The sequence below is a fragment of the Struthio camelus genome, chromosome 17, assembly GCF_040807025.1.
Source record: "Struthio camelus isolate bStrCam1 chromosome 17, bStrCam1.hap1, whole genome shotgun sequence".
Taxonomy (NCBI): Eukaryota; Metazoa; Chordata; class Aves; order Struthioniformes; family Struthionidae; genus Struthio; species Struthio camelus.
In genome coordinates this window covers 7,820,203-7,844,749 of record NC_090958.1, presented here as the reverse complement: position 1 = coordinate 7,844,749, position 24,547 = coordinate 7,820,203, and the positions used below count along the sequence as shown (strand labels likewise).

At 51.0% G+C, this 24,547-nt stretch overlaps 4 protein-coding genes and 2 non-coding genes across 14 annotated transcripts in view; 4 read left to right on the top strand and 2 right to left on the bottom strand.

Annotated features, from left to right (window-relative positions):
- Nucleotides 1-20: 20 nt before the first annotated feature.
- LOC104152223 (uncharacterized) lies at nt 21-10,601 on the top strand. Its single transcript, XM_068910816.1, has 7 exons — nt 21-89; nt 846-1,074; nt 1,915-2,038; nt 8,695-8,852; nt 9,270-9,343; nt 9,671-9,772; nt 10,381-10,601. Exons 2-7 carry the CDS (start codon nt 853-855, stop codon nt 10,547-10,549), a joined length of 849 nt encoding a protein of 282 aa, XP_068766917.1. The 5' UTR covers nt 21-89; nt 846-852; the 3' UTR covers nt 10,550-10,601.
- Nucleotides 3,218-7,431, bottom strand: LOC104152222 (hydroxysteroid 11-beta-dehydrogenase 1-like protein B). Its single transcript, XM_009687492.2, has 6 exons — nt 7,237-7,431; nt 6,265-6,395; nt 5,817-5,928; nt 4,477-4,665; nt 3,825-3,968; nt 3,218-3,514 (listed from the first exon to the last, which is right to left on the bottom strand). Exons 1-6 carry the CDS (start codon nt 7,316-7,318, stop codon nt 3,300-3,302), a joined length of 873 nt encoding a protein of 290 aa, XP_009685787.1. The 5' UTR covers nt 7,319-7,431; the 3' UTR covers nt 3,218-3,299.
- SIRT4 (sirtuin 4) lies at nt 10,589-19,228 on the bottom strand. 8 transcript variants are annotated; one of them, XM_068910812.1, is made up of 6 exons: nt 17,569-19,228; nt 16,241-16,363; nt 15,350-15,849; nt 14,283-14,577; nt 12,926-13,126; nt 10,589-12,376 (listed from the first exon to the last, which is right to left on the bottom strand). In XM_068910812.1, exons 2-5 carry the CDS (start codon nt 16,250-16,252, stop codon nt 12,974-12,976), a joined length of 960 nt encoding a protein of 319 aa, XP_068766913.1. In that variant the 5' UTR covers nt 16,253-16,363; nt 17,569-19,228; the 3' UTR covers nt 10,589-12,376; nt 12,926-12,973. The 8 variants fall into 8 exon arrangements, 7 of the variants coding, with proteins under 7 accessions (XP_068766913.1, XP_009685785.1, XP_068766915.1 ...); XR_011134999.1 differs by lacking the exons at nt 16,241-16,363; nt 17,569-19,228 and adding an exon at nt 17,243-17,558 and having other exon boundaries at nt 12,926-13,109; nt 15,350-15,852; XM_009687490.2 differs by lacking the exon at nt 16,241-16,363 and having other exon boundaries at nt 15,350-15,852; nt 17,243-17,705.
- PXN (paxillin) overlaps nt 17,852-24,547 on the top strand; it is a 54,854-nt gene continuing 48,158 nt past the window's right edge. Inside the window, exons 1-3 of one of the 2 annotated variants that reach the window (XM_009687485.2) lie at nt 17,852-17,904; nt 18,934-19,106; nt 21,749-21,862. In XM_009687485.2, the coding sequence (XP_009685780.2) occupies nt 17,867-17,904; nt 18,934-19,106; nt 21,749-21,862 (325 nt within the window). In that variant the 5' untranslated portion in view covers nt 17,852-17,866. Of the gene's footprint in view, nt 17,905-18,933; nt 19,107-21,748; nt 21,863-24,156; nt 24,309-24,547 lie in introns of those variants that run through there. The other variant, XM_068910810.1, reaches the window with a different exon arrangement.
- LOC138061450 (U4 spliceosomal RNA) lies at nt 19,506-19,646 on the top strand. The gene has a single exon (XR_011135221.1). It is a non-coding gene; the product is annotated as a U4 spliceosomal RNA (small nuclear RNA).
- Nucleotides 20,073-20,213, top strand: LOC138061449 (U4 spliceosomal RNA). The gene has a single exon (XR_011135220.1). It is a non-coding gene; the product is annotated as a U4 spliceosomal RNA (small nuclear RNA).

Sequence of the window (24,547 nt, the reverse complement as noted above, 5' to 3'; positions counted from 1 at the left end):
CCGGATTGGCCGTCGGAAGCCGCGGCGGGAGGGGGGGCGGTGACTGCGAGCCCGCCGGGCCAGCGCGGGCGCGAGGCAGCAGCGGGCAGGTGCGCGGCGCGGGCGGCCCCGCCCCGCCCCCTCCCAGTCAGGCAGGCGGCGGCGCCGGCTGCCGCCGCTCGGTGCCGCGGGGGAGGGGGTGGGTCTGGGGCTGCGCCCCGGCCCCGGGCCCCGCCCCCGCCTTCGCCCCCCCGCCTTCCCCCCCCCGCCCGGCCCCCTCTGCCGCGCAGCGCGGCTCCTCCCTGCCCCGCCTTGGGCCGCTCCTTGTCCGCCTGGCAGCGCGTGGCGGCGAGGCGAGGCGGGGCGGGGCGAGGCGAGGCGAGGCGAGGCGGGGCGAGGTGAGGCGGGGCGGGGCGAGGTGAGGCGGGGCGGGGCGAGGCGAGGCGGGGCGAGGTGAGGCGGGGCGGGGCGAGGTGAGGCGGGGCGAGGCGGGGCGAGGCGAGGCGGGGCGAGGTGAGGCGGGGCGAGGCGGGGCGAGGCGAGGCGGGGCGAGGTGAGGCGGGGCGGGGCGAGGCGAGGCGAGGCGAGGTGAGGCGGGGCGGGGCGGGGCGAGGCGAGGCGGGGCGGGGCGAGGCGAGGCGGGGCGGGGCGGGGCGGGGCTGGGCGGCAGGGGCAGGGGAAGCTCCGCTGACAGAGGCTGGGCTGGGCGGCGGGGGCCGCCGCGGCCCTGTCCTCGGGCCGGCGGGAGGGGAGGGGAGGGCGGGGGAGGCCTCTCTTCCTCACCGGGGAGCAGCTCTGTGGCTGCATCCGCGGGGCGGCGGGCGGGTGGGAGGGAGCCGGCAGTCGGCCCTGTTGTCTCTGGTCAGGCAGAGGATGGAGAGCCTGGATGAGTTTGACAACGAGTACCCCCTCAGCGTGTCGTTTTGCAAGCTGATTTCCACAGAGGACTTCGAGGAGCAGTCTTTGTCCTACACTCAGCAGTGCCTGCACGAGCTGTTCTCCGCCATGGAGCAGAACCCAGGGATCTGCGAGAGGGCTGTGAGAAAGCAGAAACAGATGGAGAAGGAAGAAGCTGGCCTGATGTCTTTTTTAAAGGTACCTGCAACGCCTGCAACTCAAGGTCCCCAGATCTTCGAAGCCATTAGGGTGATAGTGAGATAGGAAGGCAAGTTACATTAAAAAAAAAAAAAAAGCCACAACTAGGTTTTCCATCTTAGGGCATATTGATTTCTAGTTTTGTACTGTTATTCCATCCCTATTTTTCCTCAGGTGTTTGTGCACATGAATTTTCTGGAAACATCCTGAACTCCCTCAGGATTTTCCCCTACAGAAGTCTGGAGGATCCTGGATGCAGTCCCATCATGTTGCAAAGATGAATCCTCTCTAGGGAGGGAAGTGCTAGATCAGGTCTCTAGTCCTCCCACGCTGCCCTTGATTCCAAGATCATTGTTTGTAGAGCAGCAAAGGTCCTAAGTAAATGTTACTGAAATCCCTTTATAGCGATAAATGATAAATCCCATTGTGGGAATAAAAGCAAAATGCCATTGCTATAAAGAAAAACCACTATTTTGAGCTATCTCATCACCAGCAGGAAAGAGAGTTGGGTTGCAGCTGGAAGTGTTTTGGAAGCTATTGGCCTACGTCCTTCCCTGTAGTAGGAGCTCTATAGGTTTGAGATAAGTAGTGTAGATACTCCTGGCCTCCAGGACTTGGGGCATGCTAGCATTCCTCAGATACGTTCAATGGGTAGCTTGAAGGCACCGACTCCTGTGTGTGTATCCCTGCACTCGGAGAGCATGGGAGCTCTGGAGCCATGAACGGCACTGTAGCCATTACAACTGGCATCTGAAATGCTGGAGGGATGTTGACGTTGTGGGCCTGTGTTGCAGAAGTGAGCTTTCAGTGTCTTGTCTTCTTTTCCCTGTTGTGTTCTAGGCCAAGGTTTGTTGGACTCTGCAGGGAGAACTGAATTACTGTAACTATGTGGGCTTCGCAGAGATGCAAGAAAAAGTATCCCAGCTGAGACGAGACATGCAGAGAGCAAGCAACTATGCTCGGGGTAAAGACCGTGTTTCATTTTCCATTTAGGTCTGGAGACCAATATTAGACATTTTTATTGTTGCTTTTTCTCTCAGACTCAGCTCTTCTTATCTCCTGCTTTCTGACTAGTGGCACAGAAGAAGAAAATCGCAGAATATTGTAGTTGGGTATCTTTCCCTAGTGGGAAGGGAAAAGGCAGGGAGTTGCACACAGACTTGCAGATGTCATCTGTATCTGGAACAGTGGCTTTAAGCCCCAGTTGGCTTGACTCTACCTTTCACCTTCCTAAAGCTTTTTTTCTTTGTTTGTTTGTTTTTCTCTCCCCTGATCACTCGGGAAGGATCTTGGCAGATAAATAACATCACTATCATCTCCATCTTTTTCATGCTTTTTCTCTGTAGACCTCAGAATGTGTTACAAAAAGGAATAGGCCACATACTGTATCTATTACAGTAAGGAAAACAGACACAGAGAGACAAAGTGGCTTTCTCGATGTCAGAGTGTGACTTCTGGATTGGTGAAAGGACTGGGAATTCAGCCTGGTCCCATCCTTTCAAGTCTAGTACCCTGCACTCTGGGCAACGCTACCAACATGTTTTCTCTTTGCTTTGGATCCACAGTGTGCCTGTTGGCCATCCTCTTGCCTGTGGGGCTGGCTGTAGTGTAGTGTTATGTACATCATTTGTGGAACACTCTGGCAGTAAAAGTTGCTTCAGAAATGCTGCATATTAATTACTCCTGAATTTTCTCCCTTGTATCCTTCATGTCTTTTATTTTCTGATGTTTCTTGCTTACTGGTTTTATGGACAACAGAGGGGAGAGAGGATGTACGCAAAGCCGTGGGAGGAGGACAGAAATGAGGGGAGAGGAGTATTTCCCTCGTTTTGGAGCAATGAAAAGGCGAAAGCTTTTAGTCCTGCCAGAAGTCTTAACAATTCTGAACTCCTTAGTTCAGTACAGTAATGACAAAACAAGACTTGACAGGGCCATGCCCTTGGTTTTGACACTCTTTTTTTGTGGCTGTTGTGCATGTGCTGCAGTGGGGTTTCTAAGGAGACTCTGAGGTAAGTGCGGGGCTAGTGTTCCGAGGATGTCCTATCGAAGGGGACAGTTGTATTGGATTATATTGGATTTGGAGACATCCTAATTCAGTAAACATTTCCGCATATCCTTCACAATGAGCGAGTCCAACACAAACTGGGTTGCAGCACCTCAGCAGACCTTGCTGCTTTGGAGCCACGTTTTAATTGTGTCCTGTTGGAATTAAACTGCTTGGAAATCTAGAGGATGTTCTCCAGGATGTAGTATTTGTCCAGCAGTGTGTCTAACAGGTTTGGCATCCACTCTTTGACCAGCAGTAAAGGTTTTAAGCTCCAGTAAGGATAGAAGACCTCTGGCTGTCGCAGCACACCTGCTCGAACTATTTCTTGAGCACACTCTTCCTTTGGATTTGCAGCCATTCTGATTTTATCACCAACCTTTTTCACAGCATTGTCTAGAGTAAAAGGAACAGTAATCAGACTAAGGGTTTTCACTGTCTGCCCTTTACTAGGAGGATCCCAAGTGCCAGGGCAGCACTCTGCTATTCCCTCAATTACGAGCAGCCAGGTCCCGGATTTTTTTTGTAGCTCATAGATTACCATGCACGGAATCTGCAGCTCTTCCTCCCCCTCCCACTGCCTCTCCCCCTGCTCTTTTCTCTTGCTCGTCTTTCTCTTTCATTTTCATGTCACAGCTTAAGGATCATGTCTTTACCTACTAAAAAACTATGATATTTAGGTTTTTTTAATTTTTTTTTTTTTTACCTGTATTGATATATCCCAGCACAGCAATTGTGACGGAGAGATTGGTCTGCTGGAGGTGAAGTTCCCTGCGTAGAGAGCTGTAGAATCCCTCCAAAGCAAACTTGGCTGCACTGTATGCTAGGGCGAAAGGGGCTCCTATGCGACCTGAGGGGAAGCAGACCAACGGGAGTTACAGAGACAGTCACCTGAGGACATTGAGAAAGTGCTTATGGATAAGAAGCAGCGCTGAAGGTTTGAGGATGCACTGGGTCCTCCTTAGTGATCCAATTCTAAATGCTGCTTGTACCTTTTATTAGTATAAATGACAAACGCAAGAAAAATAATTATCTTGTATGAGATGTGATGGCTCTGCACACGCAAGAGCGTTTCAGTGGCACTTCACTTCCAATCGGTTTTCAGACTGAGTCACAGAGAGGTGTTGCGTGTCAGGGAGGGAGCAGTCCCAGTTAACAGGTAACATCAATTTTAAAGGAAGGTTTTGTAAGGCTGATTTAGAGGAGAGTCAGAAGTGCTCATAAAAGAGTTCTGTAACAGGCAAGGGAGGAAAAAAAAAAGGATTGGGTTGTTTCTGTAAAGCGATGAAGATAATTCCAGCATTTTTGATTGGCTGGACTCAGAAGAGACTAGGGTGAGCAGGGCGAGCCTTCCTTACCGCTCAGGGAGGATATGACAATGATGCTGCCCTGAGACTCCTGCAGCATGGTCAGTGCTGATGTGGTCATCTGGACGTAACTCAAGAAGTTGATGGTCATGGAGCTAGTCACTGCTGCCATGTCCCCTTTGAAAGGGCCAAACTGACCACTTCCTCCCACGTGGTTCAAAACCAAGTAATCAAGACCCCCTGAAAGAGAAGACAAAACACTGGTTCATAAGAAGCTTGTGGCTCTGTTCCTGGACTGGGGTAGCTGAAGTATTGGCTTGTTCATCAACATAGCAGCTACTCTCTGTTTGTGAATCAGCTTTTAACAATGAATCCAGTAGATGGTACTGCAAACCCTTTCCATTTAATCAGAAACATTTATTTGACTGTTTATCATAGCCAGAACTTACAGCTGTTAAAAGTCAGTATCAAAACTCCCATAATTTAGGAGAGGAACTGAGCTCCCTATCTGATACTTGCTGTCCTGACTCCAAGCTGATGCCTTGTTTTTGTTTCCCAGGACGTGTAGAAGGTGTATATGGGCCTGTACAGAAAGCGGACACCTAATTATTCCCATGCACCACTGACAGTGTTCTTGCCGTTGGAGGTCATTGGGGTCAAAGTCCTCACCAAGAACTAACTCGGATCCTATGTGGTTCATGCGCCAGCTGTTGCAGATCTGCTTTCCCTGCTTCTCTCGCCTCTCTGCAGCCTGCTGGAGGCTTTCTGTGCTCTAACTGCCACCATCCCTCCTCACTCCCTTGGCTGACAAGCTCCCATGGCATGCGTGACTTGCCAGCAGCTCCTTGGACACCACCCACGTGCCCCAGTGCGACAGATAGTGCTTACTGACTCAGAGCGCGCAGACAAGGGAGGAATAGGATTTGCTGCTTAAGTAAAATCCTTCTGTAAGGGCCCAAGCTTTCAGCAAACAAATTCAATAATGGCAGTTTGGCCTTTCCGCCGTTAATGTGCTGTAGCCCACCAAGTTGTACTTTGGGAATAACCCTGTTGGGCACAGAGAAGTCTGTGATGTGCAGAAAAAAGCCAGTCCCTCTGCTCTGTTGGTACAAGTCAAAATAATCAGTTATTAAAGGGATAGCTCTGCTAACTGCCGTGGACTGGGCCTGCACGACTGGGCCTGCTGCTGTTGGTACTGTTAGCATAGGAATGGGAATAGCATACGTGGCCCTTAGGCCACCCTCTCCTGTTTTACTTCCTTGTTTTGGAGAGCGGCCCTTGGGAAGACCGACAGCATGGAGATTGGAACTAGGCCACGCAGAATGCTTTTTCATTGGTAATTTTGGGAGACCCGTTACTGTTTACTGAGTACTGGAAGGTAAAAGTTTTACCCAGCCTTTCTCTGACACCTTCAATGACCTTCTGGGCTGCAGTCAGATTGCTCATGTCTGCTACGATGTGCCCGGCAGAACTCGCTCCCAGGGCCAGGCACTTCTTTGCCACCTGGAGAGAAAAGAGCAGGTTCAATACCACTGTGTACAAATACGGTGTTTCTGCTGCAGCTGTGGTACAGCAGTTAACCTGTTGCATGGAGGAGAGCATGCAGCCTTCGTTTGTCCTAGCTTAATAAATAGGGGAGGAGTTTTTAAGGTAATGTGGCAGAACTGAAGGTGGGTGGAGAAAGTTACAGGTCCTGAGCCTGACTTCCTAGGTGTGAGGGCTTGCTGAGCGAATGCTTAGATACTTAGTTGTCTGTGCCCCGCTGAGCTGAACTGCATACTTCTGTTTATTGAGAACCTAAGTGTTCTGTTGATTTTAATTGCTGTCTTGCATCCTTACCTCCTTGAGCTGCTGTTCCCTCCTGGCAGTGAGGATCAGGTGGGCTCCCAGTCGAGAAAACTCATAGGCTATTTGTTCCCCGATCCCCGTGCTTGAGCCTGTGACTAGCACACGCTTCCCTCGCACCATATCTGTGGGGGGGAGGTGGGTAAAAGGCTGTTAGCTGGGAATTTTTCTCCCTTCCCCAGCATACCAAGCAGTAGTGCTGCTGCAGCAACGCACAGAGTTGCAAGGCAACTGCTGCTGACTCCAGTTTTTCTGCATCCCAATAGTGTGTGCCATGGAAGGAGGGCAAAGGACTGCTTATCTGTCCGTTGTGGGTAATTGTACCGCCTTCCCTCTAAAGTGGTTCAGACTACTCATATCTGTTAAGTGCTGCATGCAAGCAGCCAGTCTACAGATAGAGCTCAGGGCAAGCACCAGAAAGGTGGCTGTTTATGGGCTTCTTTTAGAAGATATCACGCCAGAACTGTTTTGCCCCAGGACAGAGAATGAATGTCCCTCTTTTATCACAGCGTAGGCGGAAAACTCTTGCTTCAACTGCAAGTTTCCATAGGAGAGGCATATTCAGTTTCTTTTCAAGACACCTGATTTCTCTTGCATTTGGATGGGCATCAACTGAAACTTATTTCCCATCTGATTCTCATGAGCCACAAACTCCATATTTCAGCATCCCCTTTAAAACAACCTTTTCCCTTCAGCTTTGCCTTTCACTGAAAGGGACAGTCACCATCAATCTGGTAGAGCTTTAGGAAGTGCCTTCAACCCATTTGGCTGTAGGCAACTCAGTAAGTGGAGGTTATTATTCCTCTTCATACTAAGCTGTGAAAGTGCATCAAAAAGCATTAATGTCTGTCCTGACTGTAATGCTTTTTCCCCCAAGCGACAAAGGCTTCATCGTAGTGAGAAGGCATCCCCAAATCCACTTGTATGATGTCTTCAATTTCACGATGAGCCTCCAGCTTTCCTTACCTGCCGATATAGTTTCTTCATTGTAGAAGTAGTAGGCGCACAGGCAGATGAGGAGGGCGACGAAGAGCCTGAATGCAGTCATCGTCAGTTCTGTGCACGCATACCGGAGTCAATCGTTAAACCCAACACACGCTGTCGTGCCAGGGGATAAACAGGGGAGGGTCATTATCTGCTTATGTCACGTGCCACCCACCTGAGTTAGGAACGAAGTACTCTTTCCCTCTCATCAGCAATTTTTCTCGGACTGTGAACTCTGGGTCAGCGATCGAATCACTGGCAAAGTTCAGTTTTGAGAGTTCCGGAGTCCAACTGGATTTTCTTCTCCTTGGCCCTTACCAGTGTGAGCTCATGGGATCACACTGGAAATTTGGATGCAGAATGTATCAGAATCTTCCTATACATTTATTTTTTGCAAGCTTCTTCTGATAATGGAATAACAGAAGGTCCCAGAAATGCTGTCTTATTAGTAAAAACCACCTTTTCTAGTTTGCATATGCTGAAGCTGCGTATGTTGTCTGGATTTTGGTCAGGGCAAGCAGCTCACTTGGCTCATTCACTCAAAACTGCTCACCTGTAGTCTGTAAGTCACTCTCTGTACTGTGAGCTCCTCTAAGACACAGTGCTTTTCCTTTTTCTTTTTTCTCCTCTTTTATATTTAGCCTTAGTAGTTGTTACTTGCTCAGCTGATGGTACTGTCAGGGAGGGCACGTAGGAATTTCTGATTGTCCATCTGTGTCCCCTGCATGATTTCCTGCATCTGTGAGGACTTGGGTGCACATGCGACACACCTCTTAGCCTTGCAGCCCCCATTGGGGACTCTTGCAGGTAGAAAAGCTCGCAAAAGCAGTAGGACAGGAGGGAAGGGATTAATTCATGAGCTTTGTGTCTTAGTTCCAAAAGATCATCGCTTGTTAGAGCGTAACCAGAAATATCAAAGCTCTTTTAAAAGCTTGTATGCCAGAATTTCCTGCCCCTTCAGAAAGAAAGCATCAGCCAGGAGAAATATGGCATTTGAAAGATACTGTTTTCACAGATCAGTGATGGAAATGGGCAGGCCAGCAGGACTGGAGAGGCAAAGTCCTCTATCATAAATTTACCCTCTCGCCACTAATATCTTTTCTATAATCTAAAACCACAGCTGCTAAGACGAAGTTGATTCAGATCTCAAAACCCCTGCATCGAGACACCTGGAAGGGTGGCTGCTTGTGGTGATAAGAAACGCTGGTTTTGGGGAACTTGGCTGAGACCCTCGTCATTCCTTTCCCATTGACTCTAGACAGCCCCCCAGAACTGGAGCTTTCAGTTTCTGTTAACCTGGGGCTGCCCTAGGAGGGGTTATGTCAGAGAAAGACTACATCTGTTATGCCCAAGCCCTAGGTTTCGAATTAAGAGGCTTGAGGGAGCCAAACAGTCACTTGGCACTGGTTTGAGATGCCTTTTTTTGTTTTTTCCTTACAGCTGCCAAGACAGGGAAAGGGCAACGTGCAAGGCAGTTGCGTGGAAAGAAGAACCCCCTGGAAGGTGGATTTAGCCCCTTTCACTCCAGGATTCCTGAAACTCCTAAGGTCACCCTGCCAAGGGTCTTCGGCCCTTTTCCAGATGTCGTGAAAAAGCAGGTTTGTCTGTAGAAGCGATCTGACTCTAGATGTGGGAAGCTGCTCTTGCACCATACCCACTAGGCGCAAGTCCTCCAGGCCATCTGCAGTCTGCGCTGCCTTCACTGGAGCATGGTCCATGCAGCATCTCAGGCTGCAGGACTGTTTGCTCTGAGGATTTGCCCACAGCTGGAGACAAGACTTGCCAGATCTGAAGTAGCTTTTATTTGCTCTGGGTAATTCCAGGCCCTTTGAGAGGAGAGGCAGAAGTATCCGTTATAAGGCATTCCCTGTTCCTCTCTCCAGACCTCAGGAGCTTGTCCTAGTAGGAACAGCTGTAAGAAAAAAGGGAAGAACACTAGCTGTTGGCTCAGCTATCTTCACGGTAAAGGAATTGGCCTTGTGCTGTTGTCCAATATTTGCTTTTACAAACCGTAGGTGGACAGAGCTGCAGCCTCAAGCCCTGACCTGAAGCAGAAGTGGGCTGGCGTATCAATGATGAGCCAGAAAAGGTGGGAGAGGATTGAAGCATGGCGGGGGGATGATCACGGCTGGATTAAAGCAGACAAGGTAGACAGGAAGGATCCCCGTTTTCTCCCTGGTGATGAGGGAAGAGAGAAACGGCCCAGGCTCTGTAACACACTTTTTTCTTCCTGTTTGTTTCAGCCAGCAACATGAGGATTGCTTTCTTTTTGTTTAGTCTCTTAGGTCAATTATTCCCAGCCATTCCCTCCCCGCCCCCCACCTTCAGCACCTGCTTTTGTAAATTCTGATTAAGCTGAGAGAATAAGGCTGAACACTATGTCAGTTCTCTTACTGAGTTTGTTGTCTTCCCACAGCATGGTTGATTTGCGTCCTATAGTGCTCAACCCTGGAGGTTTTTATAACTCCCTCCAGGCTGGTAACTGCATGAATAAGCTGAAACACACAAACTTCTCAAGGTAGGTCTTTGCTAGTTACCTACAATGGCATAGCCAGCTTCTGATAACTGCTATCTCTCTGCATTGCATATTGCCATACAAACAGTCCCAAAGGGGTGACAGGGAAGGTGTCAGTCCACGTGAACAGTGATGCAGATGGGGTTTTGGTGTAGAAACTTTATTTAGGCTTTCTGTGGCACTTCCTAGTTTGGTGAACTTATTTCCCAGTGGTGTCTGGGGGAACACGCTGAGGGATGAAGTGTTCTGATGCTGCTCTAAGAGAAGCGAAGCTCACATTTTAGTAGTGCTGGATCAGCTTGGCAGAAAAAAAGGAACTTTGTCATCTCAGCCTCTTAAACTGATTATATATATGCTCATTAACATATAGTAATAAACCATGCACAGGGAATTTACTGTAAATGATGCTGTTCCTAATGACTTGTAAGCATAGTCAGTGGAGGGTCAGGGTACCATAGCTCATTTATCAGTGGTAGTGAAGAGATGCCTTGACTTCTCTTGCAGAGGCTCTGTTGCTGAACTGGAGAAGAGGCAGGGATAGGCGTGGGAGGTTCAGTTACCTGTCACATTGCTAATACCAAGTGGTCACTGGAAATGTTTTCTTGTTCTAGATTGCTTGGCAGTGCTCCCATGCCTTCTCCCCAAAACGCTGACTCTACTGGCACTAAACCTGCAGCCTCTGTGCTTAACACACCTATGCCATGCGAGTTTCAAGGTGGCGCAGAAGATGAAATGGATAGTGAGAAACCTGGCCCCAGTTCTTCTTCTAAGGGGGCATAAATATCTCATCTTACATCAAAAACCTACGTGAATAAACTCTCCATGCAAGCTCTGTGGTTGTGTGTGGAGCCTCTGCTATGCCTTAGCAATGACTGCTGCAAAAGCTTTGGTTAGCAGGACAGTTGTACTAGGCTAGAGACGGAGCGACATCAATGAGCTTTCTTCACCACCAAACAGCAGCTATCTAGCTCACTGGAAAGTGCGATCTTCATAAAATGGGAGCGGTGTGCAGGTAGGGGACATGAACTTAACTCAGTTGGCTTCTAAGTGAAGCAGCATTATGTCCAAATCTTGAAACACACAGAAATATCTAACTCCCTCTACCTTCTGTGGAAATGGGGTACCTCAGTATCCTTTAAAGTCTGTGCTTTACTTGCTCCTGCCTGGTGTGGATTTGAAGCAACAGCAAAGCAAAAAAGAGTACTGTGTCATGTGGTCAGTTCTCATTGCTTGGCTACTTACTCTTTTAGCAAATGACTTTGGCATCCTTGCTTCCAACCACGTATTACTTCTTATCAAAATATGAATACAGGACATGTTATGTGGAGGATAGGACTGAGGCATTTTAATTTGCTTGCTGAATGGAAAACTCCAACAATCAAATTCCTTCATAGCCAGAAGGAGTTGCAAATTCTTGCTGAAGGTCAGTTCAGAAATGTAATGTTCCAACCTGGGCAAAAGTATTTTAATCAGAAGTCTTTTGATGGTTTAAACACATGGTTTAACAGATCTTAAGGTACCACTCTAAGGGATCAGCAAAACAGGGTTACCCAGTAGTGATGAATCTGCTGTAAGGAGCGTGCAAAATTACATCTGTGAATAGTTTGAGATTACCTCCTGAGGGAGACCTATTGTACAGGTGTAATTGTATTACTGTCTTAATTCATCAAGTGTTAGTAATTACAACCCGCATTTTTGCAATGAAACAAATGAATCTAAACTGGCTATTGAGACTGTACTTGAATACATTATATGAGGGAGAAGAAATTACAATGTAAATAATATCTGTCTTGTAAACAATTTTATTTCACCATTGAACTGTTCATTAATAGAATAACGTATTCAAAAGTGCATTCTAGAAAATGTAGCAGCCACACCGAAAGCAGCTCTGGTCAGATTAGCTAGGAAAAACTCCTTTGGCATCTCAACAGTATATTATTTTTAAAGGGTTCAGATAGTGACTAGCTTAATTGGCCAGCTGACAATGGGGACAAGTGCTGCTTCCCCTCCTTGCTGGAAGGCGTCAGCCATGTATTCTGTGCTTTCCAAGCATCTCTTAAAAGAGGGCTGTTCTTGTTCAGCTTCTCTTTTGAACCATGTTTTCTATTGCAGTCTACTCCCAAGTCAAAGCCTGCGGGTCCTCTTGCCTCCTTTTGCTCTCTGCAGGCCCTGCAGTCGCCTGATAGTGTCAGTGGATCCCCCAGCTGACAGAGTGGTGTGCCATCGCCCTCCTGTGCTCTTCTAACTTGTCAAGTTACTTGAACTCTCCATCCCTCATTCTTCTCTTGGGACAATTATAAGAAAAGTATTGTTCCAGATACAGAACAGAATTCTGGTCATTCTGTCTCAGTGAATGCAAATAAAAGGCACTTTACAATGGCAGGGTAAGGAAGGAGTTAAAAAAAAAAAAGAGAGAGAGAGAGAGAAGCTTTTTCACCATCCCTCGGTTCCCTGGTAAGCCTAAGCGGGGATGATTTCAATGCAGAAAACCGGTCAGGTTGGCATGCGCGAGGCTTGCTGCCCTCTCCTGGTCTCCTCAGGGGCTATGCATTGGATTTCACAGCTGCCTCTTAGGTTGAAGTATTTCCGCTTTTGAGATGATGGGTCCTGCAGGAGTGGAGGGAAGAAGCTGCTTTATAGATGGAACTGGATATTTTAAACAGCAGTGTTCTGATTAGCTGGATTAGTTCAACCAGGCACAGCTTTCAAATCATCAATAAGAGTCACAGCAACTTAACAGACCTTAATGAATCTGTGTATTACAAAGACAGACTGTAGCATGTAATGGCAACAGTGCTAATCTGGCACTCTGAGTCTGCAGCTTATCCCATGTAGTTTTCTGATTGTGAGAAATGGATGCGATTGCGACACTGCTGAGTTTTCTGGCTTCCCTTGCCCAATTTTTTGTGGGCGTTTGTACCCAAGCAAATGCATATGCTTTTTGTTTATGATCACAGGAAGCAGCATCATCGCCCAGCAGAGCGTACCAGTTACAGATGAAAACTTACAGGCAAGTTTTGATGCCCGTTATCGGAACATATTTTTCGTCGGCACATCTCAGTCTCTTTCCTGGCAAGATGGCTCGGCATTTGATGGGTATTTGAACAGGGCTGATCTCCTTACCCTGCAAGGTGACTAAGCAGGGCAGGTACTCACCTTGTAAAAATTTTACTCCTGAAAGCCACTGATCCTCAGCTTCTTGGGTCAGTGTATGTCAATCAAAGGCAGCAGCTCCCCACAGCGGGAATTCAGTTTCAGGGATGCAAAGTGATCTAACCTGGTGGGCCCAATGTTAAGTATCACAATTGGCAGCTTCTTCTCCCGGGCAGCAAGAGCAAACCTGTAACCAGAGTATACCTGCATGAAGACACAGAGACAAAATGATCAGCAGAATAGAAAAAGAAAAGCTACAGAAAGGAATAATGAAAGCAAATTTGTTGTTGGTATTGGGGAAAAGGGCAGTATATACATGCTGTGTTATGTGACTGCACTTAATTCCAGCAGGAAATGTCTTTATTCAGGCGTGCACAGAAAAGAACAGCAGCTTTTAACCTATGTCAGTGAAGGGTTTTACCACAGCAAATACGTACATTGAAGGAAAATGTCCTTGTCTTTCAGTAAATCTCCGCACCGGCTTTTATTAGTTACCATAGGTACTTAAATGCTTCTACTTTGATGGGTCTCACGTGGTCCAGCTTAGGAAGTACAAGAACGAACCTGAGGCATTTCAGTCATTCCTGTACAAAGGATTATGAGCTCAAGGAGAGCAGGCTCAAGGAATTTGTCCCCTAGTATCCTGAAGCCAAGAGAATCACAACAGGACTTGGTTTTTATCTTGTTCTGGGAGGCATTAGAGTAGTTTTTCTTAATGTACATTAGCATTTTGTAATAGAACCTTGCTTCCAGAAAATATCAATTACACAAACTGTGTTCCAGAAACTTCCCCAGGTTAAACAACAGAGGTTTTTAGACCACCTTATCTTATAGATAAGACGTGGCTAATGGAGAAAGACTGTGAAAGAAAGGACAGTCCTAAGTGACAAGCAGAGATTTCCTGTTGTCTTCTGCTTCAGCAGTTTAGTTAGGAATTAGAGGTCCTAAAATCTGGTATTTTACACAGCATGCCGCGAGGCCTAAGAAGCTGCCAAAGGCGAAAAGCTCAAGCAAAGAAATGTGGGGTGGTGATCTATACAGGGCTGGATTGTGTCAGGTATCCTGGCTCTGCAGGCAACTGTGGACCTATATAGCGATAGAGAGGACTGCAGGGAGAGGTCAGAGTGTGTGAACGGAGTTATTTATAGCAGCTTCAAGGAGATCAGCACTGGAGTGACAGGGAAGCCCAAACAGAGCAACTGTGAAGCCAGATTCCAAGGCCAGTAAAAATACCAAGAAGCTCTGGAGAGGCTGTAGATCCACCTGTCTGCAAGCAGTAGTCCCATATTGTGGGACCAAGGACTGCTGCAGGCAGAGTAGCACAGAAAGAGAATCCAGTATGGGAGGAACGTCCGGTTACCTGCATGGAGGATCCTGCCACCAGCACGGAGTCTGATTCCGCCAGGCGTTGGTGCACAAAATTCACTTTCTCCCGGCTCACTGTGTCTCCAAAGAACGTCACGTCAGGCTTCAGGATTCCACCACATTTACTGCAGGCTGGCACTTGGAAATTACGCACCTGCTCGTCTGTCAGGAAGACATCTCCATCGGGAGCCACACCAAGCGCTTCAGCTTTCCAGGTAGGGTTCAGAGCTTCAAAGTGCACCTGCAGCTCAGAGCGCAAGGTTTGGTCTCCACAGCCCAGGCAGAAAACCCTAAAGTGCAGAACAAAGTCTTAACCGAGAGCTTCATGTCAGCTGAGCCTCTGGAGTCAGTAAGCTGTTGGTTGGATGGCCTGTTGTTACTGTCCGCACTTATCCACCAAATGGCACAGGTCAGTGGACTGTCTGTCTACCTCTAGTTGAGACAATCAAATGAAGAGCTTTATAGAAGAAAAAATATATATATAATTACACCTCAGAAAGAAACCAACCCATGCCAGCCAGGCAGTGGTCCCCACCTCCAGAACTTGTTGCTTTGCAGGGATGCTCTAGAGGAAGCCTGCTGTGCCTCCTCTCTTGCAGTCACTCTGTGCCTTTTCATGTGGAAACTTTGGGCAATCACAAGCAGACCGTGGTGGCCCCTCTCCAGTACACCCACCCTCTGTTTTTCTGGCACTACCCGCTCTGCTCAGCCCAGGTAATTATTCCTTGCATCCTCAGGATCCTCCTCTTCACCTGAGCAAAGGATATTTGCTTTAGCAAGGAAAGGTGAGATTCTGACTGACCCAGCCACTAAGGGAAATGATCCAAAAAGTGCTCCAAAAAAATGGGATGCTGTTCATGCTTATTAAATACTCTGCTGTGAGCAGCACTGATGCGTGACCCTTTTCTGCACCCCCAGCCCAGCACCTTCAAGCATGTCACCTCCAGTAACACTGCACATCTACGTTTTGCCTCCTGGCTCAGCAGCTACGGCTGCACTTGCTGCTTCTTAACCCCAACAAGACACCAGAGCGTTAACCGTCCTCTCTACCACGGAGAGTACCTGTGCGTGCAGCCGTGCAGTTCTGTCATGCGCTGGCTCCCAGCTTTGGTGTGAAGGGCATCCACGTTCTGGGTCACCAGCCAGTGCAGCTTTCCCAGCTTCTCCCAGTCTCTTAGCACCAGGTGTGCTGCGTTCGGCTGGTGGGAGGAGAACTGGGGCCAGCCCACGAAGTTCCTTGCCCAGTACCGCTGCCGGGCACTGGCACTGCGGACAAACTCGGTGTGCTGGATGGGCCGCCTGTCTGTCCTTGCGTAGAGCCCGACGCCTTCAGAGCGGTAATCTGGGATCCCTGATTCAGTCGAGACTCCAGCTCCAGTCATTACAAAGAGCCTCTTGGACTTGGAAACAAAGTGCTGCAGCTCCTCGACTTCCACGGGATCCGGGGGGAGACACTCTGGCACGAAAGTCAAGTTGGGAGAGGTTCTGGATACAACATGGGATCGGAAATGAAGTCTGATGGCTCTGCAACCTCCTGACAACTTCCTGGCAGAGAACATCTTCTGCTAAAAGTAAAGAACAGAACACAGGTAAAAGAAAGCAAAGAGCATGTCCTTAATTCCCTTTCCTTGGGATACTCTGGCAAATAATACTGATAAGTGTTCTTTGTCCTATTTTGTCTTTCAGTAAAGAATTCCAAAGTATTTTGAAAATGTTACTGAAAGCTTACTGCAGGAGGACAATGTTCCTATGCGCCCGTTGCAGGGGGTAACACCGAGGCCTTCCCATGGTGCAAGGACAGAGCTAGCACCCCTGACTCGCAGGGTTCCTGCTCTCCATCCCTGCTGTGAAGGCCTCAGAGGACTCCTAAAGAGCACAGATGGACCTGTGCAGGGCTTTTCCAGGGACGTGCAATAGGCAGAGAGGACAGAGCAGGGAGGGCAAGTACCTCACCCCTGCAGGCATTGTGCGGCTGGTGCCTCCGATTCCTCCACAGAGGAGACTCTTGCTCTACTGTCTCTAACGCATTGCCTGCTCCAAATCAGTCTTTTCAGTTTACCCCATCCTCGGCCTCTCCTGTGGAAAGCAACAACACAGCCACCTCAGCATTTTCCAGAACAGATTGATTCTTCGCGAAACCTAAGCTCCACAGGAGGGCTTAGTCTGGTAGGACTTCCTCTACAGTTCTGAATCATTTGTTGTAATCTAATCAGTGAATTTTATTCTCAGTGATTTTTGTTTTGTTTTCATGTTTAGCATTAGTTGTGTTTGGCCTTTCTTCTGAAGAGGTTTAATTTTCCATGTGAATTAATTAAAAGGGACACAGTTTATTGGGAAACGTTAGCGTGCTTTGAGAATAACATCTGTTGTGATCCTCCCAAAAGGCTGTTAAGCCAGTTTGACAGTGTTTAAATTGCTTGCACTGATGGAAATTCTCCATTTCTGTCACTTATCATCAAAAGAGCTCTCGGAAGAAAATGTTTTGAAGGGGACTGAAATGCAGACATAATTTGGATTGGCCGGCAGGAGAGAGAAGGCGGTATTAGGCACAGCAGCAAAAATACCAGATACATTTGAAAGGTGCTGTGAAGCAAGGAAGTAGGACAGACTAAGAGAAAAACTTAAAAATGACAGAACGCATGATGCAAAACATGAGGCTTCTTTTAAAATGAAGGTGCTCGGATTAAAAAAAAAAACCTTTAATATACTTATCAAGATCCAAGCTAGCGTTTGTTTTTAACACACATCCAAAATCTTTTACAGAAAGAGATCGGTCCAGTTTAAGGTAGAAAACAAACAAGTTTCTATAAATGATTTCAGGCCAGAAAATCAGAGGTGTACCCAGGTCATCCGAATCTCTTTTGCTGCAGTAATGACTGCAGGCGAAAAGGGGCAACAGTCAAACTGAACACGCTTAATGGAAGAAGATATAGTGAACAGGGCCTGAAAACTTACCTTTCATAATGCTGCCGTGGGGGACCTCTGAAGAGAAGAGAGGACCTACCGGAAGAGTAGTGTTCTGGGAAATGTAGTTCAGCAAGAAATTAAAGCCTACAGCAGGAAGACTACAGTTCCCATGCTTCAAAGAGGAGGGGGGGGAAAAAAAACCTTCCTGAAATGTCATAAGAAAGTGAAATGTGAAAAAGCTAAACGCTTCACAGCTGCCCTCAAAGCAACAAACAAGAAGGAAATCACAGCAGTATTTGCTACGTAGGGACTAGCTTTGATAAAGTGCGCTGTAGACACCCGAACGCAGGCAGCTTCCCTTCACTGATGCTAACCTGCCAGCCTTTGGTTTCAGAAAGTGTCAGAACAAATAACAGGAGCAAAGTCCGCTGTGGGCTGTTGAAGACGATGGCTCTTCCGGTTCCAGAACTCCCGGGGGTGTGAATTGCTGGGGCCGCGCTTGCCCCTCGCCCTTCGGCGCCTGCACTCGGGCCCCGGCCCGTAGCGTACCGGGAGGGTGGACTGGTCTTCTGCTGAGCACATTGGGAATGATGGGGAAAAAAGTTGGGGGGAAAAGCCAGGGGAAGGGCCCCCGGCAGCAAGGATGGACGAATAAGGAAAATCCGGTCGGTTATGCGTTACAGTGCGGCCAGACGACCCCCAAGAGGCCGGTGTGTGACAGGTGATCCCCACGCTGCTTTCAGAGGAGGCGTGGATGAAAAAGGGGGCAGGCGTCTGTCTTTCATCTCGTTGGGCCTCTCCCCGGGCACCTTCCTTAGACGCCCTGAAGCGCTTTGACATGAAACCCTTTGCCACCAAAGGGCTTGTCGGTTCCCTACCTCCCTCGCGGGCTCGCCCCGTTGCTGGCCTGACCTGCTTGTCACTCTGCTGATTGTCACCTTCTGCAGCCAGCCTATACGGAGACGATGGTGCTGCTGGGGATGCTGCCGCGGTTCCCATAAAAGCTGTTTCCTTGTTCTCTGGCGAGCAAACTGCTTGGGTTTCACTGCTGGCTTTTGCTGGGCAGCGATGTCCCCTGCCCGTTGTTTCTCCACAGTTTGCGGGAATGCTGGTGTCTTGCTGGAAAGCGGCAGGTTATTGAGATGGTGACATTTTTTTCTGGCCAGCTTGTTGAGCTATTCCCACAGGAAACTGTGTTCCCTAGACCCTGAAAACAGCGGCAGTAGAGGGTTTTTGTTGTTTTCTTTCGATGTTTCTTTTGGGGGTGTTTTTGTTCCTTTTTTGGAAGGCCTTTCAAGTCGCCCTGCTGGGGTTATGAGGGTCTGGAGATAAGGTCCGCTTCCCCTCCGCGTGGCGTAAATGGAGGCATTTTTTCTTCCATTCAGCTGCTGGTTCCCATCTGAACTTCAAGAGCTGACACCGTGTGAGACGCTTACCCCGGCCACGGGCAGCTGCACGTGGCCAGTGGTTGGGGTCGGGTTCGCAGCGGGGCACTGGCACAACCTTTCAGTCTTGACATGCACGTGATAAACCATGACTCGACTGGCACAGGGGGTTATTTTTTCAGGTTTTTAAAGAATGAGCTAGAAGGGGGAAGTGCAGACGGCTGTCCTGCAGCAGCCCAGCACGGGATAGTCCGCCGCGTTGCACCCGGCGGGTCTTTCTGATAACCTGGAGCGCTTTCCACGAGCATCCTCCAGATGGGGCGAGGTTTTAATCCACTTTTCTTGCCTTTGCAGTTACTTCAAAGCACGGAGGAGCCCAAGGCTTTCTGCATCCCTGGGATTTTGTGATCGCAAAGGAGAAGCGCGTCCCGCTTGCGCGGCGCCGGCTTTGCCCGCTGCTACGCGCCCTGCTCCCGGGGAGGGCCGGGGCCGCCGCGGGCCCTTAACCACGGCCTTTCAGCCGCCGCGTGAGTCTGAATGGACTTTAGGTCGTTAGTGCTTATTTGAAGAGTTTCGATGCGTTTTCAGAGCGCTGTGGGGTGGAGGGGGCTGCCGGCAGGCCCTGGCCGAGCCGCCGCGGTCCCCTCCCGGGGGGAGCCCCCTCGCCCCGCCCCTCTCATTTGCATAGTTCCGTCATTTGCATTTCGCGCCCTCCCGGCACCCCCTGCGCGCCGCCGCCGCCGCGCCGCGCCGCGGGGCCGCCCCCGGCGCCCCTCCCGGGGCGGTGGCGCGCGGCGGGGGGGGCGCGCGGGGGCGGCGGCGCGCGGGGGCGCGCGGCGGGCGGCGCGGGGCGGCGGGGCGGCGGCGCGCTCTGAGCGGCGGGGTGGGGCGGCGGGGGCGGCCGCTGGCGGCGGGGGAGGGCGGGCAGCTTTGCGCAGTGGCAGTATCGTAGCCGATGAGGTGAATCCGAGGCGCGATTATTGCTAGTTGAAAACTTTTCCCAATACCCCGCCGTGGCGGCTTGCAATATAGTTGCCACCGGCAATTTTTGAGGGCCTCTTCGGAGGCTGGTTTCACGTGGTTTAATGACAGAGTGTTGGAACAGGGGAAGCGGAGTTTGGGGAGGAAGAGGGAATACGGGGGAGGGGGGGGGCGGGGCTGCGGCTCCGAGGCGCGGTCCGGGCACGGCGCGGTCTGGGCGCGCCCTGCCGCCCGCCTGGCGTCCCGCCGCGCGCCATACGCACCGGCCGCCTGACGTCACGCTGCTTTGCATACTCTTTCCCAGCAACCTCCGCGGCCGCCCCGCCGGTCGGCACTGCGGGGAAAACGGGGCTCTCCTCCGCGCGGCGGGGGCGTGGGGGCGCGGCGGGGCTCGGGGGGCGGCGGCGAGGCGCGGGGCGGCGCGGGGCGGCGGGGCGCGGGGGCGGCGGGGCTCGCCGTGAGCTGGGAGGCGGCGGCGGGGCGAGGGGCGGCGGCGGCGGGAGGAGAGAGTCAGCTTTGCGCAGTGGCAGTATCGTAGCCAATGAGGTTAATCCGAGGCGCGATTATTGCTAATTGAAAACTTTTCCCAATACCCCGCCATGACGACTTGAAATATAGTCGGCATTGGCAATTTTTGACAGTCTCTACGGAGACTGAGTTTTGGTGTGGAAAGACAGAGGAAAGGAATGCACGACAGGGGTTGTCCTCGTGTCGTGGCCTGGGGGGGAAGCGCTCCTGAGAAAGCGCCCTGCGACCTCATCAGCGCCACAAAGGTTTACTGTGTGTGCGATGACACAAGGGCTTTTGTTCCCTCTCGCCGCAGCCGGGGTCTGCCCCAGCCAAAAACATGTTTTAATGATAAATCGAGGGCGCGTTTGCATAAAAAGCCCAGTTCTTGCCTTCCCTTTCAAAGGTGCTGAAAGAGGAATTGATCCGTGAAAACGGGAGCGGAGGGAGTGGGGTGCCGGCGGGTGCCTCTGCCCTGGCTCCTGCTGAGCGGGCTCCTTGAGCAGAGCGCTCTTGGGGGGAGCTGCCGGTCCAAATCGTGCTTGACTGGCTCCCGAAACGCTCCGGCACGCATTGGGGAACCGCGTTCAGTGCGCAGCATCGTTTTGTGCAACGGCTCATTACTGTATAGATCCATCGGCATCACATGCTTTTCTTTATTTTTTATTATTTTTTTTAAAAGAAGACTCCTCACTGTCAAAGAAATCTTAAACCTTTACTCTGGAAAAAAGCAGCTGCTGAGTTTAGTGTAAAATCCTCTTTTTGAAATTAAGTAAACCCCATCTATTTCTAAGCTGCAGCTGTTGTCTTATTTAATACCTCAGTAGCCCCTGCGGAGGGGGACCAATGACCATTGTCCACCAGCTCCCCAGGCCGAACCCTGGCGCTGAGGCTGAAAGCAGCTGCTCTCTGTCACTTCGTGTGAATTAGACGCAGCTTTTATGCTGCTGACAAGTTACCTCCAAAGGTCTCCGGTTGTACGTGCCACCAGGATGCTCATACCCTGCCCGTATGACCCTGAGCTAGGCAGCTGTTTTAAACTACCACTATTGATAACTGAATAAATTATCGGTATTTGAAAGCGGAAAATTTAGTAGCAAATATTAATATTTAGTAGCAAATATTAATATTAATATAATACTTAATATTAAGTATTTGTAATATTCACCTATGCTGGGGCATTATACTCGAGAGTGGCCACAGGATGACTAATGAAACCTCCTAGACTGCATTTGTCCCCATATCTGCACTTAATTGCTATAGCAATGTGAATTCATAATCCACGTGTAGGGATGCCATCACCCTTTCCCAGAATAAACACGAAAGGCCTCTGTCGTTTACAGTGAGTAATACAGTTCATGTAATTACTTGGTTCATACAAATAGCATTAAATATGGCATTTATTACCTGATTGCTTCTTTTCTCTTCGGATGAAGCTGTATCTGTGACAATAGGCTGGAGTGGTTCCTTTGTTCTGTAGTACTAAATCTTGTCCTACATTTTATGCTAGAAACCAAGCGCGTTCCTTTTGCCGTACGAGATCCTTCCGACAAACGTGTAGCGGTCGGAATTTGTGGGGTGAGGCGGGGGGTTGCACGTCTAGGTTCACTGCCTTTTCCTTAAGCTAATGGAAGCATTTAGACTTGATGTATGGCATTTTCTTTCATGCATTCACCTGAAGAAACAGCGACATCCCCCTTGCATGATGTTCCTGTGGCGAAGCACAGAGGACGCAGACTGCAAAGAAGTCGTTCTCATCGCTCTGCAGTTTCGGGTCGCTGTGGAAAGCGCGCAGGTGAGCTCTGAACGCGCCTTACAGGTCAGCCTAGCTTCATAGCTGTTCTCTGACGTAGGTTCAGCTTGCTGCAGGTGAGGGTGCTTTTCCTAACACTGCTAATGAAATAAGCTTGGCTCGCTCCTCTGTTTGGCAGTCAGTCTGAGATTACTGTCCTTGAGCGGACGGGTGGGCAGGTGATACACCTAGCCTCTGCTGAGCACCCGGCGCGGGAAGGTTGGTGGGCTGGGCCACCTTTTCTCTGTGGAGCTGGTGTGTACCTGGTTAGGGATGCTCTGGCAAAGGGGAAAGCGGCCTCGAGTACTGAATGCTTGGGTTGTGCGGAGCCAGGAAGTCCTGAAGCCCAACCTTCAACTGACATTGACTCATGGTCTACGGTGTTTCTAGCTCCCAGCCCTGTTTCCCATCTGGAAGATGAGGATAATTTCTTATGTGTGAAATGTAATGATTCAGGAGAGTCATAACATGCATTAGTCACAGGTGAGGAAACGCACTGCATTTCTCTGACTGCAGTACATGCCTCGAGGAATCACTCCTGACTTTGTTCCTCAGTGCTTCCCGGCGGCACCAACTGTGAGGGACGCGGCTGCTCTCAGCATCGCTGCTCCGAGGGGGAAGAGTTTGCCGGAGGTGGCTGTCCCCAGGGAGCTGCAGCTGCTGCAGCTGCACACGGATGGCACTTGAGCAGCACGCAGGCGTTTGTGAGCTGGTGGGAGTTAGAGGCAGAGCGCAGGTAGATTACAAGAAATTGGGAGTTGCAGAGCATTAAGGAAGGACAGGAGAGGGTGAACAGTGTTTGGGTGAATTTAGCTTGTGCCCATACAGGCTGAGCAGTTGCCTTAGCCACGTGAGTTTTACCCTGCCTCTGCTCCTTGGGTAGTTCTTGGAGGGTTACACACTGCCAATTTTAAGTAAGAAATGTTGGTGCGTGAAGAGGAATTCGGTTATGGACAGCAGCCGGCTGTAACTTGAGCGTAGCGAGAGTAAGGCTGGTTTTAAAAGCCGTACTACCTGGGGGTTGTATCCTTGCCTGGCAGCTCTGCCTTCCCACCTCCCTGAGCCTTTCATAGCAGCGCCGAAGGCGTAGGGCACAGCCTTAGGGGCAGAGCCGCCGTTCTCTTGCATTCAGCAGCTTGGACGCAACCTGTTTCTTGGGGTGCAGCCCTAACTGGTGCTACGCCATGCTCCTTTCAGCCCTGAGACAGAACAGACTGCTTTCTTGATCAAAACCAGCATTTTGCACTCACTTCGAGGCTACCAAAGGATCCTGTAGGAAGCAGCAGCGTGCACCAGGCCACAGTACAAACACAGCACAGCTGACACTTTATTCACGCAGAGGTCAAATACAACACAAGCCAAGACGAATGCCTGTCGCTTGTTACTGGAAGCACACACACATCCCAGGAAAGGTCTTTGCCAGCTCCGGAGACGAAGGACATATTTCTGATTACCTCAGGGCCACCTTGTTACCAGCAGTAAGAGCAACGCTAGCGGCTTGTGCTCCTCCACATGAGGACGCGCATCCTCGGGTCATCATTGTATAATAATGAAAAAGCAACTGATAGAGTTTGAGAAAAGGGGGGCAGCTGTCGTTCTCTGAGAAATACTGGAGCTGGAGTAAAACCTGGGCAGAATTTCCTGGAAGCTGTTGATTATTCACGAGTGCTGGCTCGGCGGGGGCGGCGGGGGGGGTATTTCCATGCCCCCCTCGCAACAGTTCTCGCTAACACAGGAAATACAGATGTCTGTCGAATTGTGCTAGCTGAGGAAACCGGGCGTGTTTGTGCCTCGAGCGTGAAAAACGAGGCAGAGGCGAGCGCCAGCAGCCGACCTGGTCTCGGTCCCCGGGGGCCGTTCTGCGCCCCGGGGGCTTTTTTGTTTCTTTTTTTTTTTTTTTTTAAAGCAAAAGCGCCACCAGAGTCGCGTTTGCTGCGTTCCCAGCCGTCCCCACGCTGACAGTTTTCGGCAGATCTCCCCCCAGATTAGGCACCGTTCTCACCGCGGCGGGGCCGAGGCCCGGGCGCGGCGGGGCCGGTTTAGGAGGGGGCTGAGGGGAACGAGACGGCGGTTACAGCACCGTCCGCTCATAACTCCCGGAGAGGCGGCGGGGAGCTGCTGGGGAAAGGCGAAACTCGCCCGCGCTCGCCGAGGGGGGCTCGCCGGGGCCGGGGCCGCCGCCGCTCCCGCTCCCGCTCCCGCTCCCTCACAGGGGCCGCGCCGAGGCGCCGCCGCGGCTCGCGCCGCCAGGGGGCAGCGCCGGGAGGGGGGGGAGGAGGGAGGAGGGGGAGGGGGGCGGGGCGGGGCGCGCGCCCGCGGCGGGGGGTGGGGCCGGGAGGGGCGGGGCGGGCGCGCGCGGGCGCGGGGCCGGGGGCGGCCGGGAAAGTTGCGAGGCGCTGAGGCGGCGGCGGTTGTGGCGGCGGCTCCGGCAGCGCCATGGACGACCTGGGTGAGTTACCGCCCCTCCGCCTCGCCTCGGCTCCCCGCGGCCCCTCTGCCGCCCCCCTCCCGCGGTGCCGGCTGCGCTCCCGGCCCGGGGCGGCTCTGCGGGGCGCCCGGTTTGCCGGACCCCCCCCCCCCCGCCCCGCTCCGCCATTTGAGGGCGCGGGACGGAGCGCGGCCCCTCCGCGCCGGGCCCCGAGGAGGCGGCGGCGGCGCCCCCGGCAGCTGGTGGCGCTGGAAGGGTCG

What these genes read in the sequence shown, in the direction of transcription:
- LOC104152223 (XM_068910816.1), top strand. Translation starts at nt 853, where the DNA reads ATGGAGAGCCTGGATGAGTTTGACAACGAGTACCCCCTCAGCGTGTCG. An exon ending in GCCTGATGTCTTTTTTAAAG is followed by an intron (nt 1,075 to 1,914) that starts GTACCTGCAACG and finishes GTTGTGTTCTAG; the next exon opens with GCCAAGGTTTGTTGGACTCT. An exon ending in CAGATGTCGTGAAAAAGCAG is followed by an intron (nt 8,853 to 9,269) that starts GTTTGTCTGTAG and finishes TACAAACCGTAG; the next exon opens with GTGGACAGAGCTGCAGCCTC.
- LOC104152222 (XM_009687492.2), bottom strand. Translation starts at nt 7,318, where the DNA reads ATGACTGCATTCAGGCTCTTCGTCGCCCTCCTCATCTGCCTGTGCGCC. An exon ending in TGAAGAAACTATATCGGCAG is followed by an intron (nt 6,396 to 7,236) that starts GTAAGGAAAGCT and finishes TCCCCCCCACAG; the next exon opens with ATATGGTGCGAGGGAAGCGT. An exon ending in GCTGGGATATATCAATACAG is followed by an intron (nt 3,515 to 3,824) that starts GTAAAAAAAAAA and finishes CTTTTACTCTAG; the next exon opens with ACAATGCTGTGAAAAAGGTT.
- SIRT4 (XM_068910812.1), bottom strand. An exon ending in CTGCACGGCTGCACGCACAG is followed by an intron (nt 14,578 to 15,349) that starts GTACTCTCCGTG and finishes TCTGCACTTTAG; the next exon opens with GGTTTTCTGCCTGGGCTGTG. An exon ending in TGGCAGGATCCTCCATGCAG is followed by an intron (nt 13,127 to 14,282) that starts GTAACCGGACGT and finishes GTCTTCATGCAG; the next exon opens with GTATACTCTGGTTACAGGTT.